Source organism: Dermacentor variabilis, chromosome 2 (genome assembly GCF_050947875.1).
Source record: "Dermacentor variabilis isolate Ectoservices chromosome 2, ASM5094787v1, whole genome shotgun sequence".
NCBI lineage: Eukaryota > Metazoa > Arthropoda > Arachnida > Ixodida > Ixodidae > Dermacentor > Dermacentor variabilis.
The window spans coordinates 40,533,860-40,552,617 of NC_134569.1; the positions used below are offsets into that span (position 1 = coordinate 40,533,860).

The 18,758-nt window shown below is 44.1% G+C and overlaps 2 protein-coding genes across 2 annotated transcripts in view; both read right to left on the reverse strand.

Annotated features, from left to right (window-relative positions):
* Positions 1-1,042: 1,042 nt before the first annotated feature.
* GatA (glutamyl-tRNA(Gln) amidotransferase subunit A, mitochondrial) lies at positions 1,043-2,902 on the reverse strand. Its single transcript, XM_075680216.1, has one exon. It carries the CDS (start codon positions 2,849-2,851, stop codon positions 1,316-1,318), a length of 1,536 nt encoding a protein of 511 aa, XP_075536331.1. The 5' UTR covers positions 2,852-2,902; the 3' UTR covers positions 1,043-1,315.
* Positions 2,903-5,151: 2,249 nt separating this feature from the next.
* LOC142571684 (ATP-dependent RNA helicase DDX42-like) overlaps positions 5,152-18,758 on the reverse strand; it is a 36,865-nt gene continuing 23,258 nt past the window's right edge. The window contains exons 15-19 of the mRNA XM_075680217.1: positions 15,427-15,528; positions 13,476-13,600; positions 9,514-9,630; positions 8,016-8,237; positions 5,152-5,838 (exon numbers count right to left, since the gene is read on the reverse strand). Coding sequence (XP_075536332.1) covers positions 5,494-5,838; positions 8,016-8,237; positions 9,514-9,630; positions 13,476-13,600; positions 15,427-15,528 — 911 coding nt within the window. The 3' untranslated portion in view covers positions 5,152-5,493. The remainder of the gene's footprint in view (positions 5,839-8,015; positions 8,238-9,513; positions 9,631-13,475; positions 13,601-15,426; positions 15,529-18,758) is intronic.

Here is an 18,758-nt window from a genome sequence, read left to right on the forward strand (position 1 = left end):
CAAAAATGCAAATAAATGTTTCGTTTACAATATAATGCAGCAGTTTTCAGTTCAGAAACCTAACTGCCATTTGCAGATTCATTTGTGAGTGGAAAAGCTTGGAACACTTGGGCATGTGGGGAGCAACAATGCACTTTTGACACTCTCACTTGCACCTTTCCTTTTCTGCTTTTTGCACTGCCATGATGGATCCAGTGGAATAGGATGTGGAAAATGTGCCCACTGCGCTGCTTCGGGGCATAAATGTGACAGAACACGTGCTGCACCATGCACAAACCTACCCCAAATATAAACCAAAAATAATTTTAAAATCTAACCTCCTTGAAGTGAAGACCAAGTTGCATTTATTGATGACAATTCTAAATTAGTTCATTTTATGCTAGCTGCCCCGTTCCCCTATCTATGAATGGCTCCTTAAACCAACAATGCCACCCACTGGGCAAATCGCCGGTTTATGGCAGTATGGCCCCAATTCTCATTATGCCCGGCAATTTGGCAACTTTGGAAGCCAATGGGTTAATGTACAAGTACTAGAGGAACACATGTACTGCAGTGAACAAAAAAGCTACAATATTTTGCATTTTGGGTCATGGAGCTAAACTGTGAAGACATGGTTCTGTTATGCCAGACCATTAGACCAGGGCAACAGTCTCTTGGAAACACACTGCCGTGTTACGTTTGTCACACTGCATAGCCCATCTATTATGAATACAACTTGTGTAGTTCAAGAATGCATTAAAAGGAAACTATACACAGAGCTGGAAGAGGCCAATTTTCAAAAGCAGTTATGACATGTAACCAGAATGCAACCTGTCCTACAGGAATCCATGTACACAAATATGGTGATGCTGCCATATCACACTGCATGTGATAAGATTGGTGCTAAGTTGCATGTATATATAATGGTGCTGTCCTGCTCATATGCATTTGACATCAAAAGCTGTGTTGCCTTAGGAGTTAATAGCAACAATACAACCTATCACAAAGATGTGCCTAAATGTCAGCTTTTTTCTAATTCAGTAATCTTGACACAACTCACAAGTGTGAACCAATCCACATGTATATTTTCTAAGGTAACTGGAGTGTGCTTGAATCCTTTCGTAAAGCTCCACAAATTGCCAAAAAGAGGAAACATCCCCTTACATTCAATTTGCAAACGGCTATTGTGCACCATACAACATTAAAAAAATGTATGATACAGGAGAGAATAGCAAGCGAGAATTGGTGATTGGAGCTTCATTGGTGGGCCCGTGACTGCTCCTGGAATCCTTTTTCTAAGATTCATTGAACGTAATTACACAGGAGAGGGACTCAATTATAAAACTGATCCTGATGCAGCATTCCTACTCTGGCTGCATCCGTGGAGGTGCAAGTCGAGCCGGGGAAACTGAAGCTCTAGCTCCAGTCTCTTAGCAGCAGACAGCAGGTCCCGTTCTGCAAATCTGGGAGCAATGAGCTGCAGGCTCAGCGGGAGACCAATATGTGAGAGGCGACAGGGCAGGCTGACTGCAGGAAGCCCAGCCATGTTGACTGGTTGTGTGCAAAAGTCTTCAACAGAAACTCTTTCCCTGTTGTCCTTAAGTGCCCAGCCTGAATACTTAGGCGCTTCGGTGAGAGTTACTGGCGTTAAAATTAGTTGAACACCAGATTCGAACACCCTCTTGAAGTCATCGCATATCAAGCGACGCACTTGCAGAGCTTTCATAAAGTACTTGTCGTAGTTTCTTCGCAGCAGGAAAAAGTTTCCAGCCAGTATTCGGCTTCGAACGACTTCGTTAAATCCTTCGTGTCTCGAGGATGCGTACAGGGCTTCCGTTGAAGAGTCGATGTCGGCGCGGTGCCCGTACTCGAGACCGTCGTAACGAGCGAAGTTCGATGCCACCTCGCAACAGTTGAGCACCGAGTAACACTCTGTTGAATACTGTGAGTGCGGTAATGACACCGAGGATACAACGGCGCCTAGAGAATCCAATTTATCGGCCACGTAGCGCCAAGTATCTACTACTTCGGGCGCCATGCCGGGACAGTGGTACTCCCTTGGAACGCCAACTCGGACGCCGGAAAGAGAGGGCTCGTCGTCCAACTCCAGATTCCGCGCGTGCTCTGGAAGATGCACACAAGTGGAGTCGTTTTCGTCGACGCCAGCCATAACATTAAACAACAAGGCGGCATCGTCGACTGTTTTCGTTAATATGCCAGGGACGTCCATGGAGTTTGTTAGCGGGACGAGTCCATGCCGAGAAAGTGCTCCATACGTGGGTTTCAGTCCGATAACGCCGCACCGTGACGCTGGGTTGCGCGTGGAACCACCAGTGTCAGAGCCCAAAGCAGCAAAAGCACAACCCGCCGCCACAGAGACGGCACTGCCGCCCGAACTGCCCCCAGCAATATACCACTCATCCAACGCGTTCTTACCCAGGTACTTCCAAGGATTCCTAGTCGGTCCAAAAGTGGAATCAGTGGCACCGGAGCCCATTCCAAACTCATCCATGTTCGTCTTGCCAAGGATGACCGCGCCTTGTTTTCGGAGACGCTCGACGACAGTCGCAGTGTAAGGTGGGTGAAAATTGGCGAGCATTCGCGATCCACATGTTGTCCTTACACCAGAAATGCAGAAGTTGTCTTTCACAGCAATTGGAACGCCATCCAAGGGCCCTAACGGTGCATTCTCGGCCAACCGTTCGTGGCTCTCCTTTGCTTGCTCTTGGGCACTCTCAGATAACACCGTTACAAAGGCGTTCAGATAGCTGGTTGCTTTGATATCTTTTAGACAGGCCGAACATACTTCCAACGGTGAATATCTTTTGCTCCTAAAATGCGCAGCAAGCTCTCTAATGGTTAGGGAAAGCATTATTAACGCGCAACCAACGAGCGAAAGTGCGCGTTGCTGTATTCTGCCATGTGCAGCAACGGATGTTGAATGCAGCGCTCGCGCCACCTATTTCCTTTCAAACAACAAACGCCACTAGAGGGCTGAACAAAAACGAAACTGAAAGCGAAACTGCAATTGTTTTTTGAATGGCCCAAAGAGTAAATCTGTGGCGCAAGTTTGTGACAATAGCGTGCCTAAATAAACTTATCACTGCAAAAGCTTCATCACGAACAATATAGAAACCACCGATGGGAACAATTTTGAGGCGTGCTGATAGCCATGGCCATAATGATGCAGCGATGCCACCGCAGCGATGCCTTTTAAGATGCCATTCGTTTTCGCGCTTTGTCAGTGGTGATAGCTGGTCAGATCGACACTCTGTCCGTGTTATCTATGGGATCAGCCACCCGTGGACTGCAGCAAGTAAGAGTGGCATAGAATCGAATGGAAGGACTTGTTACAAAAACGCGGCCATGATTTGGACAAGAGGTCATTTCGCCTGAAACCTGCTCATCTGATTAAAAGAAGACTCGCATGCACATCGTAAAACTTTATGGATGTACTTGAGGGAATGTCAGCAGGGATGATGTTTTTGAGCAATCACTTTCAGAGATAACATGAGTCACATGGAATCTTGTGAAAGTAGCCGCTCAAAGCTCAGGCTGTCACGTTATCGCAGCGCGACCAGTTGCACTACTTATCCACCGACCACAGTTATTACGCAGACTGCATTAGTTATTACACAAATAATACCATCACTGATGAAACAGCTTTTTGACCATATACATTAAAACTTATTTCTTTTACCCGTCTCCCTATCCTACTCCCTTTCACAGCTACAATAGGAGGAGGAGAAACATTTAAAAAAAAAAAAAAAATCTCGCGACCTCGTGCTGCTGAGCACGAGGTCGCGGGATCGAATCCCGGCCACGGCGGCCGCATTTCGATGGGGGCTAAATGCGAAAACACCCGTGTACTTAGATTTAGGTGCACGTTAAAGAACCCCAGGTGGTCGAAATTTCCGGAGTACTCCACTACGGCGTGCCTCATAATCAGAAAGTGGTTTTGGCACGTAAAATCCTATAATTTAATTTTTTTTAAAATAAAAGGACAAGCAGGTGTCTTTCTGCTTGTGCGGTAGGCGCCTTTAGTTCAGGGGTCCATAGCTTCCGTGGGAATGTGTCATGCTGGTACATAATGTTTATGTGCCAGCAAACACAGTGCTTTTCTGCATTCAAGAAACACTGTCTGACCTGGTGTTATTACTACAGCATTTCATAAAGCAAAACAATAAGGAAATCACAACCTTAATTTGATGCATTTGAAAGCTTTTGGCTGCAAGTTTGTTAAATTGAGGTCATAAACTGCAACCGAGCTTTAACATCAGTTTAAAGGGAGTGACCACATGAAATTAAACAGCTGAGCCGCCTTCATTGAATATACTTTGTACCAGCACCTTGAACCTGAATGCGTAGGGGCATGCGCTGTTATCCCCTTCACTTCTGCCCGTTCAGCGCTCCACCGCACCTAGTGTTCCATGGCACATTTTCTTGCTTCGTTGAGTGTGTTCCTTGTTGTAGGAAAATTACTCTAAGATCTGCTACAGGCATCGTATATACAAATTATCTGATTTATTTCATTCACAAAAGCCTTCCACATCAGATGCATAAAACAAAACAAAACTAGAAGGTTAGAACAGAAAAGTTTCAAATGTGCAGGAACACAGAGCGTACTTTTGCATTTTTGCACTCTGAACTCCTCTTGGACTTTCGAACTTGGCCCTCAAAACTCAAGCACTGTGTCGAATGGTGCTGCTTAACAGTTTTCGGTGGTATGTGCTGAAAAAAATGAGCCCGCTTGGAAGCCTGTACGTTTTTTTTTTTGAGCCTCATACTCCGCTTGCAACGGCTACAACAGAGCAGAGTCTAGTGAGCAGGAAGTTTTCCATCTTTTTACAAACTCCTGCTGAAAGTGTAGACAAATATATCCATCTAGTGTAAGAAACCCAAAATAACTAAAAAATAACCTGCAATATGGTGCCACCTATTAAATATAGCCAGAAGCCAGTCATGCATTGAGTGGCTGGCAAATTGCCGGTCACTCCAACTTTGGCGTTGGTCATTGTGGCTGGCAGATTGCCAGTGGCTTATGCTTTAGAAGTTCATTGGAAGTTGGAAAACTTTATTGAAAGTAGATACTGACAGGACCAGACTGCAAACAGTTTTGCTGCAATGATAGTGCAGCAATGTAGTTACTATGAAGTCAGACTGCAAACTGCATGATATTTTAAATGTTTATTTTTGGGGTATAGCAACAACTGGTGAATGCACAATGAGTAAATCTACAAACAAAAAAAGAAGGCAATGTGAAGTTCATGAAACATACCGTGTCGCTAAATATTATATGACATTAGAAATGCGACATGATTAGAACCAAGCTCTGCCACACAGATGAGCGAAGCCATAATGGTGGTGCAGTTCTCGTCTTCTCCTTTTCTGGCTTTCCGTATCAAGCATACGTGCACAGTATATGAAGGAATATGTATGGTAAGCTATTTAAAATGGTCTTTGAAGTATATCACACCACTGAAAAAAAAAAAAAAAAGAAAGAAAGGTGTCGACCTAACAATCCCAGCGTGACTTCCTGTTCTTCCGCCTTTCCTCTTTAGATGTGCCACTCGGCTGCTGTCCTTGTTGCTGCAGAGAGTCAGTGCCAAAAGATCTAGGCTGGCTCAAACTGTCCTGAGAATGAGGACGAGTGCTCGAGTCATTCCCTTGTGAATCTCGATGTGCCTCGGTCTTGGAGGCTGGTGACGTGAAATGCACTGGCGAAGGTACGGCAAATGGAACAGGAGGAGTGAACGGTGTGTGGCGTGGTGGCGAAGGTGGTCGACGGGGTGGTGAACGTGGCAGTCCGAGCTTCCACGAAGTGTCTGTAGCTGCTGTGAACTGAGACTTGTACTGAGCCTGTAAAATACAATGCACAGAAGGTCATTGCATGCAATGTGTTGCGAGTCAACACATAGCTGTATGTAGGAAACCGTGACATTTCTGAATTTTACAACAAAAATGAACATAAAGGCAAATGCTGGTATCTGAAACAACAAAATTTTAGTTATATACGCTTTGCTTCATTAGGAATCTTGCATATACATTTAAACGAGAAATGCAAGGCCCATGCAGTAACCACTGTAGCTAGAGCAACACAAATTTTGCACACAGCTACAAAGTTTATTACAACTGACATAAACGTTGCTCCATAATTAATGCAATCCGAAGATGTATTGCAGTTCCAATATTAATCTTGTATTTACTGATATGCAATACCTGCAGCCACAACTGGGTGCATTACATTCTGTATTGTACCAGAATGTCTTGGGTTGTTTGGTTTAAAAGCCAAAAGAACACTGCAGTAAAGTATGTCAGTAAGAATTGGTTAGACATGCATTCCTTACACACGGTTCAGCTGGCTTGACTGCCTTGAGAATATTGCTGTAAAATGTACTAAATGATTCATACTATTTAATAAATGAGATGTCTGCAACAAGATAATGAAGAAAGTAATTTGGGGATTCCTAGATGCAGTGCTGACAGCCATGCGCAGCCATGACTTGGCTTGGCTTGGAGGAGCCACAAGCTCAACTGCACCCCATTCTCCCACCACCACTGCACGCTTTATCATGCTACCACCTTTTAAATTTCATCACCTCACCTAATTTTCTGCCGTTCTTGACAGTGCTTCCCTTCCCTTGACACCTAATCTGTAACATTAATGGTCCACCAGTTATCTGCCCTACACATTAGACAGCCTGCCCAGCTCCATTCTTCCTTCTTAACGTCATGTAAAAAATCGACTACACCTGTTTGCTCACTGACCCACATTGCTCTCTTCCTGTCTCTTTACATTATGCCTAACATTATTTGTTCCCTCGCTCTTTGTGCCGTCCTTAACTTGTTCTCAAGCTTCATTGTTAAACTCCAAGGTTCTGCTCCATATGTGAGCACAGTACAAACCTTGTTAATTCGGATTTCATGAGACCAAAAAAAGAAAAAGGATTTCAGAATTAAGCGAATGTCGAATTATTGCGGGTATGAAGAAAACAATAAATAAACGATTACGTCAACACACTTTTATTTACTGAATGAATCAGCAAATCCTGTTTCTATTTTGCACAAAAGCAGTGCGGAAGCTGCAATTCTCGTCATCTCATGACTGATTAGCACTGGCAGTGGCAAAGGCCTCGCGGCTTCCTTTGCAGCGAGGCTGCGGCGCATGTCTTCACATGAGACACGCTTTTCACAACTGTGCAGAGATTGCAATTATTTCTTTGCCAGTGAGCTTGTTGCCAACAGATCATCTGTACATCGAGATGTAGATGGTGCTCTTCATAGTGGACAATTTTGCATCGAGTCAAAATGAAACTACCGTTTGCTGCAACAAATGTGGACAAAACCACGTTCACTATGAACACAATCATGAATGGAGATTACACAGTTCTGAAGGCAACGGGGCACACGCATGTACAGAGTCAAAACGAAACTACTGCTTGGCAGTACCGCTGCGAGTGAAACTGTGGTGGCTACTCACGCGATCATAGATGGCGAATAAGCAGTTACAGGGCTCACGGCCAACGTAGTGTTATGCACAACATTAAACGCAACAATAAAGGCTTCAAAGACACAAAGAGAAAGAAAGCTTTCCAGCATTGCTGTCATTCACATACGATTTTAGCTTATCACTATGGCGATGTGGACTCTATCGCTTTGTTTTGGTTGTTCGCTAGCACCATTATTGCTGTATTGCGTCGCACATTTCAGCTGCTTGCCGAACTTTGAGGGTTGTCCAAATTAAGTGATGCACGGCCAAATACATCTGAATTAACAAGAATTTGATTGCATGAAATAATGCATATGGCCTGCTGAGACCAGGCGACAAGTCCGAATTACCAAATTTTCCAGATTAATGAAGCTTTATTGTACCGGTGAATGCAATGACTGTACACCTTTGTTTTTAATGACAGTGGTAAATTCCCATTCATGATTTCGAAATGCCTGCCATATGTGATCCAATCTATTTTACTGACATGTAGTAAAAGCAAAGTTAGTCGTTGTGCAAAAATTCTGGAGAAAGAAAAGGTGCTTACCTGGAAAGCTGCCCGCATGGAGGACAGCCTGTCTGTCTGAGGACCAGCCCCATGGCGAGGCATGGAGCTGAATGAGGTCACATTACTGCTGGCACTAATGTCAGAGGAAGTCTTGTTTCCTGAAGCAGCCACAAACCTCGGTCCTGAGAGTACACTTGCAGTATAGCTGCCCAGCCCAGACATAGGTCCAGCTGCAGGAGCCTGCCTCTGGAGTCCACCACTCTGTTCGGATAGGCAGGGAACAGAAAATGTCTAAAAAAATGTACAGTTTTACATGGAGAGGTTAGCAAACAAAATTACATTTCTGCGTACTATTCCATGATTAATTGATTCCCGAGCAAATTAGGAACCTGCCGGCAAAAAAATGTTGTTATTAGTGTTCGGGGCATCTTGCAGGAAGCATTGTGCCCTATGAAGAAGGCATCCTACGACTTCTGCAGCGCTACCGCGCCCATGCACAAAGAATATACAATGCCAATGAAGACTCTGCCATGCGAGTGTTTGCCGAGAAGAGAGGACTAGCTGAAAAGCTGGCTCGCAGCTTCAGTAAGATTGAGGCTGCTGTTGTCGCTGCAAGGCCACCGTAGCATCAAACAAAAATAAGACTTTTGTTGCATGAAGTGAATAAATCCTGCATGTTTTTGCCCTTTCATCGCACTCTCTCCGAGTTCCGTTTTAGACAGGTAAGTGGGTGATCTTGTGCTATTTCTGTTAAGCAGTAATACCGTTTAGTACATACTTTTCCTGAGCTCCGGCCAACTACGGTTTAACGAAGTTTCACTATCACACAATACAGCAACCTATACTGCACAGGTCACGTGTGACTACTGCTGGTTGCTGGCAGTCTGTCTTGTGACATGTTGGGAATCCTGGTAGTGCAGAGACAACTAATGTGTGCTCACCCAAGTAAAGACTTGCAGTTTGCTACCTTTGAGTGATATCTAGAAGACAAGCAATATCAGAGTAGTTTAGGAAGCAGGTCATAGTGTCGGTCAAGTTCTTATCACTGTGCAACTTCACTGCAGGATGCTTGCAAATTGCTTTATGAATGTGCCATTTCAACCACATTCAATTTTAGGAGATTAACAGCCACAGGTGGCAAAAAAGAAACTGTGTTAAAACTCCGCACATTTTGGTGTGGAGTTAGTCATTAAACTTGGCAGCCACATGAAATGGACAGAGTTAAGAACACTGTGTCATTAACCACCTCTCCTTATTATTAAAAGTGAATGCATGCATAAAAATTGCATAGCAGCAACTTTGATCATGGCAGCACTTTTCAACACAGACAGTTTATGCGTATCACGTCTGGAAATTTGAGGCAAGTTGTCTCTGGCATCCAACATTTTGGTCACTGTTAGACAATGGCCAATGCGATGTGCAGGCATGCCACAATGCTTTTTCAGATGAGCATGGAATAAGTTGCCACACTTTGATCTTCTATTTTCACACATAACAGAGGCATGGTGCCTTCTGTCTGAGAAGCAAACACACTCACACTGTTGGCGCAGCCAAGGCCTGGCCGCTCCCTTGTTCTGAAACCAAGTCCATGGCCTCCCACGTTGAGTTTCTTGCCACTGCCTTGTTTGAAACGCGATTTCTTGAACCACTGGCTCTGTAAAAACGAAAAATATTCCAATCCAGAAATTACTGCTTTGTACATATAATGGTCATGGCGCAATAATAACTCCTACTCATACTTCACAGCCTAATGCAAACATTAAAAGTACTTCACGACATAACGACAGGCTTTCTGCTTGTTCGTAAATTTGACAAGGTGTGAACTGTAAACAAATGAATGAAAAAGATGGTGTTCAGAAGTGAAAGGAAACAAACCCTGAGTACTGTTTTAATTTGAATATATGAGGGCTCTACTGAAGATATCGGCCTAACCTTGATTTACGTGTGAGGCATCCTTCAAAAATCACTCCACAATATTTAATAGACTGGTGGTGCGCAGGATGATTGTGCCAGCCTCTGGTAGGTGCTAACACTGCGCTTGTCTGTGGTACCATATTTACTTGCATAATGATCGCACTCGCATAATGATCGCACCCCTGAATTTTGTCGTCAAAATTTGATTTTTTTCTTTGCCGCATAATGATCGCACCCCAAACTTGCCGCAGTGATATGTCGTGTGCCAAGTCTAGCTAATTATGATAGCGCTTGCTATCTGTCAAATGCTATATGAACGACTCTTCAAGACATACCAAGCGGTCTGCACGCACCAAACAGATTCTTAAGCAGATGCCCCATTTCATTCCTTTCATCACTTTCCGCACTTCCATGAAAAGAAAAAAGAAGCTAGAATCAAACTTTCCTTGCCTTTAATATTTGTAGGCTTTATAATGGTTGTAGTCAACAACAACAACAACAACAGAAAAAGGTGCCTTTCGGTTCCTCTCGTCTGTACTCGTGGGCATGCAACAAATCGCGAGCGGCAACAATAGTAGACACGTTTACACTGCTACATTAGAAGTGTACCCTATTTATCTGCCGACGCTTGTAACACAGCTAAGATATTTGCCCACCCTTAGCAGAAACGTGCTGTATTAGGATAGTAGTGAAGACAAATGCCGCAGTTTTCGCAGCATGCCCGCCATGTGTTTCTATGCCACTGGCAGCTAAGCGTGCCCATCGCTGTTTCTGTCCCCTCAAAGTGGACATGGCTACGATATTGCCACAGACTTGCCGATATTAACGATATTATTCATTATTGATATAGAAGAAACTGTTTCAATGTGCACAATGTACTCGTGAAAAGAAAAAAATTGCGTTTGGCACGTTTGGCTTGCTCCGTCAGCTGCCATTTTTGTTTTGGTGTCCCACACTGTTACAGCGGCAGCCGGCTGTTTGCTGATCTGTTGTCATCTCGTAGCAAATGGGGGATGAAAAAAATTTTTTTTTTCTTTTCGTGGAAAATTTAATCCACGTAATGATCGCACCTTTGAATTTCTGTCAATTTCTTTGACGAAAAAGTGCTATCATTATGCAAGTAAATACCATATTTGTTTCCTTGTGTCCCTGTTTCATTCGCACTGTTCAACCTCAGCTTTAAATATAACCCAACTAGCCCTCATCAAGATCTTACTAGCGCTAATACAAGCAATCAAACCAATACGGACAGCTTGAAAGCATGTGTGGTTATGGAATTCTTGACCCGGAAGGTGTTAACTGCAGCTGAAATACAGTTAAACCTCGCTATAGTGAAGTCAGTAAAATCGGCAATTTGCTTCGCTATATCGAAATTTCGTTCTATTGAAAGTTGACATTTTATGCAAATAAGTGCAGTTGCCAATCGATTTTCCTTATACAGGAAAGGGCCGCAAAATTTTCCGAATTATCGGGCAATCACAAAAAGCTAATTTCAGTGAGAAAGCAATTCATCTTGATAAATTTTGGAGTCAGCAATGAATGATATGGTTTCATGCCACTACATCGACGATATCTTCTCAGCAGTACGAATTAAGCGACTCCAGTCACACATTCGCGTGCACTTTGCCCCCGCGGGGAACGAATGCTTTGTCTGCCTCCCCCTCAAACGGGCTAACGAAACTCGACGTTATGCAACCTCCAATACCAAACGCACGGTAAGACAGCTTAAAGTGATTGTGCCATGTCGTCTCGGCACACCCGCTATTAGCACACACAGCAGATTACCTCTAAAGCAGGGTGCGAGGCTGCGTATGCGCTCAGCCGCTTGCTTCTACAGCCATGCGCAGCCAGGGCCGAGACGTGCGCCAGAAATCGAGACGCACGCCAACCTACCCCCACTGTGACATCAAACTTACTTTTGTGGGTGAGACACCCTTCAAAAGCTGCTGCATAAAAATTCCCCAAAAGGTAGTGCACAGGACAATTCTGGCAGCTGGATGCCCTTTTCTACAGCACAGTACAAAAATGGACTGCTGTACTCAAGCAAGGGCAGAATAGCATTGAAGACTGCAGGGTGTTGTTTTATAAGAGAGATAGTAATATGCTGACAACTCGTCGGGGGTTACTTAGTGGCTATGGTTTCGCATAAACACGAGGTCGCGGGATAAAATCCCGGCCACGGCGGCCATATTTCGATGGGGGCACAATGCAAAATTGCCCGTGTACTTAGATTCAGGTGCACGTTAAAGAGCCCCGGGTGGTCAAAATTAATCTGCAGTCCCTCACTACGGTGTACCTCATAATCAGATCGTCATTTTGGCACTTAAAACCCCATAATTAAATTAATATGCTGACAAATTCTTGTTGGATAACAACACATGACACCCCCATCTGGCTTCCTCTCACTGTTCCTGTTCACAGTCCTCTCACAGTCCTGTTCCAATTCAGGAGCTCTGAGACATGTTACAAAATTGCAACCACTGGCTAGATGACGTTACTGTAAAAATCCACATATAATATGAGGATTTTTTCCTATTATGAGTGTCCGAAGTTTCCGCCTTGTACTATCTGTGGATCCAAACCAAAATGTCAGCCAGGAACTGGGCTCAGAGTTATGGTTTCATTATTGCTGCATGGCTACAGTACCATTATCCTCAACGGTTGAAGCAAGCATCGCCAGCCACACTGTGCAAGTGGATTGCGGACGTATAGGCAAGTATCCCAGAGGAGCTTGCATGTTGCACTTTTAAGAAGTGCGGCATTTCGAATGCACTAGATGGTGCAGAAGACTACTATCTCTGGGAAGGGCTCTTCGATAAAGAACTGTCTAAAGACAGTGCAACTGAGGACAATGCTTACTGAAGCGCGAAGTCCAATGTAAATAAATGTTTTTGCTGAGCTTGTCTCACTCGTATCATATGCCGACGCAACATTCTTGGGCTTTTCACTATCTACAAATCTTGCTTCGTATTGATATGGATACTTGCTTATCTTTTTCCGGTGACTGTATTTCGCTGGTTAACAAATGTTAATTAGTTATCGCTCAGTGCAAGACGTGCATGTGCCAGAATATTCTCGACTGCTGTTGCCGATTCTATCCATTGTCTAAGCCATCGCCGGACCTTGTGTAATCAGACTGCATGCATGATGCGAACATTGTTGTACATTCTGGAAGGCATGCAAGCACCAGCGGTTATGCTGAAATTTTTGACACATAATGCATAAATAGCCAACATGCTTGACCCGCAGATCAGGTTTCGATGATTGACACACGTGTTCGTCACTACCGTTCTGTTGAGTGCAACTTGTTTTTGTAGGCCCACATTTGCTCAATAAAGAGTTAATTTTGTGACTCAACATCATGCCACGGTCTGATTCTTCATCATCATGAAAACGTTAGTGTTATATGCAAGTCCATATAATATGTGGGTTTTTACGATAACTGCATGTAGTTCCTCTTACTTTCACATGCTCAGTACAAATGTTCTTGGTGCTTGTTTTCAGCAGACACAATGAGGGCCTGTTTGTCTGGCAAACACAGCCAACTACTAAGAGTGAAAAGCTGTCACTGTCGTCTGTTCTCACCTGCATGGCAAGGTCCATCAGCTGCTGAGGTACGTGCTGGCTGGCCCCTTCCAAGTTACGCACGAGGTGGCCAGCAAACTCTTTCTCCTTGTCCATGATCAGTGTGTATGCCACCCCTTTTTCACCTAGAAAAGAGAAGACAATGCAATGAGCAGTGCTCAGCAAATCTAGACAGGAGTTTCGGCTTAGCTATAGCTCCGGTAGTGACGAGCTCTTCTAAACTTAAACATGCTGAAGCACAAGGCTAAACAGAACACCCATTAGCAAGACATTAAAAATTGACTTACTAATTGAAATGCATGCAGAAAACAATGACACAACATGAAGTGCACTTCTGATCTATGCTCATGATCTCGTTACCCTATTTAGCACACTGCTCAAAATATAATTTATCACAAAACTTCAGAAAGCAACTCTGCATGAGACAACTCCAGGAGCTGATGAAAAAAAAGAGAAAAAGGGGGGAAAAAGTTAAGAAAAAAATTGTGAACCAGACCACTCTAAGAAGGTGGATGACCAGTGAAGCTGTGCAGAACACAACAAAGAGGTGACACAGAATACTGAACAAAGGTACAAACACATTTATTGTCTTGATCAGTGGTCATCTTGATGAAAGGTACGCACACACATTAATTTTTACACATCTGCGTTCATTCGTGTTATAATAGTACATTTGTTATATACCTACATTTGTGTTTTTCATTTCGCGATATATTGAGGCAATGAAATTGACATTGGAGACCGAAATCACTGTACTGACTGGCAGTGGCCCAGTGCCATCAACGCCTCCGCAGAGGGAGGGCAGTATGGCAACACCAGTATGACGAGCGGAATCCGAGTCAGCTGTGGAAGACGACGACGAAGGCATGAGCTATATAATGAGGCAAAGAATTTGAGATCGAAATCACCCCAATGACTGGAAGTAGGCCAGTGCTGTCAGCGCCTTTGCAGAGGGAGAGGCAGTGAGAGAACGCTAGCATGATAAGTGGCAACGGAGCCGGCTGTGGGAGAAGACGACGACAACGCACACGTGAGCAGTGGCACGAGACATTGCTGATGATGATAGTTTTTGCTTTCGCAGATTTGTTGACGGAGACGAAAAATGCATGGAACCCTCGCCATAAACAGCTTCGCTGTAAAAAAACACACACACACACACACACACACACACACACACACACACACACTTAGACCAGAACTTAGCTCGACTAACTCTCTAAGTATGTGATAGGATAATCGAAATGTGATGGTTGTAATGGCTCAACAGGCACACATGTGTGCAACACGAGCAATCCTTGCACTCTCAAATTAATCAGTGATGTTTCTATACCTTGTATCTCTTACAAACTTGCAATTTCATGCACATTGTGAGGGGCCTGCATGTGCTCAACCCACCTCGAGTTTTCTGTTGAATAACTGGTCATGTCCGTGTTAATGCCATATAGAAATGGTTGACCAATGGTGAGATTGAACCATTCTTCCAACAAAGCAGTCCAATGCTTCAACCATTAGGCCACGATTGCACATGTGCTTCTTTCATGCCAAAGTCACTTTCTGAAACATCTGGCGTGTGCGTCATACCAGTTTCTCGCATTTTTCCCTTGTGACAGCTAGCGTTTTGAGAAGCTGTTAGACTGCACTGCCTTTGAGACTGGCCCATATTTTTCGTCAGACGAATACTTACAAAGTGCATGTGGTCTGCTTATAATGCTATTGCACTAAGGCTGTTTCCTCAAGTATGAACAAGCAGTTAAAATTATATAAGCAAACATTAATAATCTTATATCTAAACATACTATCATGTATAAGAACTTTTCCTAAGAGTCTTCTCACTTTAGTTGCAACTAATGCTTAGTACAATAAACAAGTGCATAAGAAAATGATGGGCAAAATGCAGCACAGAAGCAACAGAAAGCTTGCAAAGCTGTGAGGAAAAAAAGTTTTTTGTTACCTGCACGGCCAGTCCTGCCAACTCTGTGCGTGTGGGTGTCGATGTCACGAGCGATGTCATAGTTCACCACAGTCTTCACATGGGGGATGTCCAGACCACGTGCTGCACGAGTAGGAGAAAATAACAGCTCGAAGAAATGCATTTCCAATAAACTTTAGCAGCAGTTTGCCATGCCTATAAGAGAGAAGCTACCATGGTGGCCAACAGTCATCAGGTCTGGTTTAAGTCGCAACAGAATAGCTTCACCAAGAAAGAAAGGCAGTCTTGGGGTTGGCTCTATTTACAGTGATGCTTCCATGGTGGTGTTGCTGAAGATGTGAACAGGCATATGGATATTTACACAGAGGGAAGTACGTTTTGGACACAGAGGTGCCAACGTGGGAGCCACAGATACCTACCTGTTCAAGACAAGATGGCGCACTCGCAGCAGTAATTTGATTTACCATATTCAAGGTTACTACAGTCAAATCTCGATATAACGAACTACGCAGGGCTTCCGAAAAGTGTTCGTTATTTTTAAATATCACTGTAATGAAAAACTTATAAGCCAGTGGACAAACCTAGGAATGAAAATGATGTACCTTGGCCGTAGATGTGTGTGCAGACAAGCATATTCTCAAATAAATAGGTTTCACTCACTTCAAAGCTACTTTATTGAAGAAATCAGTGATTTTCTCCTGGCACGTGCAGCATGTACGACCGATTAGGAATGCGCCTACATCTTCCACTTTGCGCAACACTTCATCAGGTACGTCATTGCACCAAGCGATGAGGTGCGGGCTTTGTTCAAGTGCACCAAAACATCAATGTTTCACAAGATCTCATCTTCTGTGTTTGGCGACCCACAGTCATCTTCCTTTGGGTTGTCATCGTCACTGGAGACGTTGCGAATGCAGTTAATCTCTTAGGTTGTCAAGTCCGCAGCCGTTAGTGCTGTGCTGTCACTCTCTACGTAGTCGTCGAAGGAAGAGACAGCGGGCAGCAGTTCCGCAATCTCAGTCCACAGGTCTCCTGGGTTGATGTCGGTCGCCTCCAGGTCATCTTCAAGCTGCACAGGCACTTTGACAAGCCCTGCTTTTCGCCAGCAGTTGCTAATGGTGGACACCTCCAAGTTCCCCCAAGCTCCTGTGAGCATTTCCGCTGCCTGACGAATACTGATTGCAGTCAGCTGCTTTAGGCGGAGGTTGATAATCAAACGCTGCACAAGGCACTTACGAAATTCTGCTTTCACACTCTTTATAATGCCTTGGTCTAAGGGTTGCAGCAAGGACACGTTGTTTGGTGGCAGAAACTCCAAGCAAACACGCGTCAAGCGAACATTCACAATGTGAGCAGAGCAGTTCTTGACAACCAGTAGAATTCTGCGGTCATCCCTCCTCATTTGGTCGTCGAGTTCGACGAGCCACTCGGAAAAGAGTTCTCTGGTCATCCGGGCTCATTTATTGGCGGGGTAGTCGTACAGTAACGACACAACATTTTTCATGCAGCGAGGCTTCGTGTATTTGCTGATGACAAGTGGTTTAATTTTTTTCATGCCTGTTGCATTGCAGCAGAGCAGGACTGTCACGCGAAGATGCGACTTCTTCCCTCCTTTACACTGCTGCCCTTTGAAGTGCATCTTCACGTCTGGCAGGAGCTGATAAAAACATGAGTTCTCATCCACATTGAAAATATTGTCTTCAGAGTGCGATTCAGCCACCTCTAGAAAACGATCACTGCACCAGGAATCCACATCTTCTCTGTCAGCAGCCTCTTCCTCACTTGAGACTACCTGCCAAGTTATTCCGTTCCTTTGGCGGAAAGGAAAAAAGCCAACCCGTACTGACGTCGAACCCAGTTATTTCAAGTGCACCAACAAATTTGCGGGCTTTTTCTTGGAGAATTGGGCCGGACACGGGAACTTCTTGCAGTGTGGCATCTTTGAACCACGTGAGAACAGCTTAGTCCACATTTTGAAAGTTTCCCAGTTCCAGCTGTTCCCTCATAGGAGCGAGTTGCAATTCCAGGTGAAGCTTGACAATCTTGTCTTGGTCTTTCAAAATTGTCGTGACGGTCGGTGGGGCAAGGCTGCACTGTCTGCACAGGTTGATTTGCTTTTTTTTCTGTGTCGATTTCCTGCAATACGTCCAATTTGTCCTGCAGCGAAAACTGCTTTCGGTACTTCTTCTTGGTGCCGTCGCTAGATGCATTCATCTTTGGACCTCGCGTGGACATCGCTAAACCTTTGTCGTGAAGTTCTTGGTGAAGTTTGTGGTGAAGCAGGTGGCACTCGTTATGGTGATGATGACAGCTACTGCACTCGCGGTTTCTGTTTCACACGAGAGTTGCGGCGCTGTTACTTTTAGCCGAATTCGTAATACTGATGTTCCTCGGTTATAAAGAGGGAAAATAAACTATGTGTATTATTCTGAAATATGCACTGTATTGAAATTCGTAGTTTTGAAATATTTTTACAATAAAGACATAGGCAATCTGGTGGGGATCTTAAAAATATTCGTAAATTTGAGAAATTTGTTAATGTGAGGTTTGTAGTAACTAGATTTGATTGTACAGCAGCCTGCTACCCACAAGCAACCAAGTTAGAGAGTTTTAGCTGAGTGTTTATGGTCTGCTCCATGCACACCGATGTATTGCAAGAATTTGCAAGCATCCACTTAGCAAGAACACTAGTGTGTATGCACAAAATGGTGATGCTGGCAACAGAAGGCAGAATGCTACCCTTACACCACTGTAGAGCCAGTCCCGTGGGATGTGCCGATGTGTCCACTTGGTTTCGCAGCCGATATGACTGTATGTCGCTTGAATCTCTGGGACAAGCTAATCAAAAATGGGAAATAAATGCAGTTCTCTGCAATGCCTCAGTGAGTGAAATGTGAGTGGAGTGTACCATCAGCAATGTTCAACTAAGACTGTCTATTATTGAACGAGACTGCACAATTTACTAAAGAATGACTAAATGACTAAAGAATGGCTATGGGAGTCATTTAGCTGGGCACTGTAACAAGTGTGACTGCACCCCCATATTTGAAAAGACATAATTCATAGGGAAAGGAAAAGGTAAGAGGGAAAGGGAAATAGTAGAGGCTTATCACATTAGAAAGGAAGGAGATAATTGTGTAAGCACTCCCTCTCTTGCCTTGTCGGGAAAAGAAATAACATTTTTGGATGAAAGATTATAATGTTGCTGGTTTGCAGATGTTTTTGCGACTGGTGTGCGCATGCCTATGCTGAAAAAGGTATAAATGTCCGGTGAACTTCAAACAAACTTCCAGTTGGCAGTCAGCGCTTGTCTGTGGTATTTGTTTCCTTGTGTCCTTGTCTTTTTCACACTG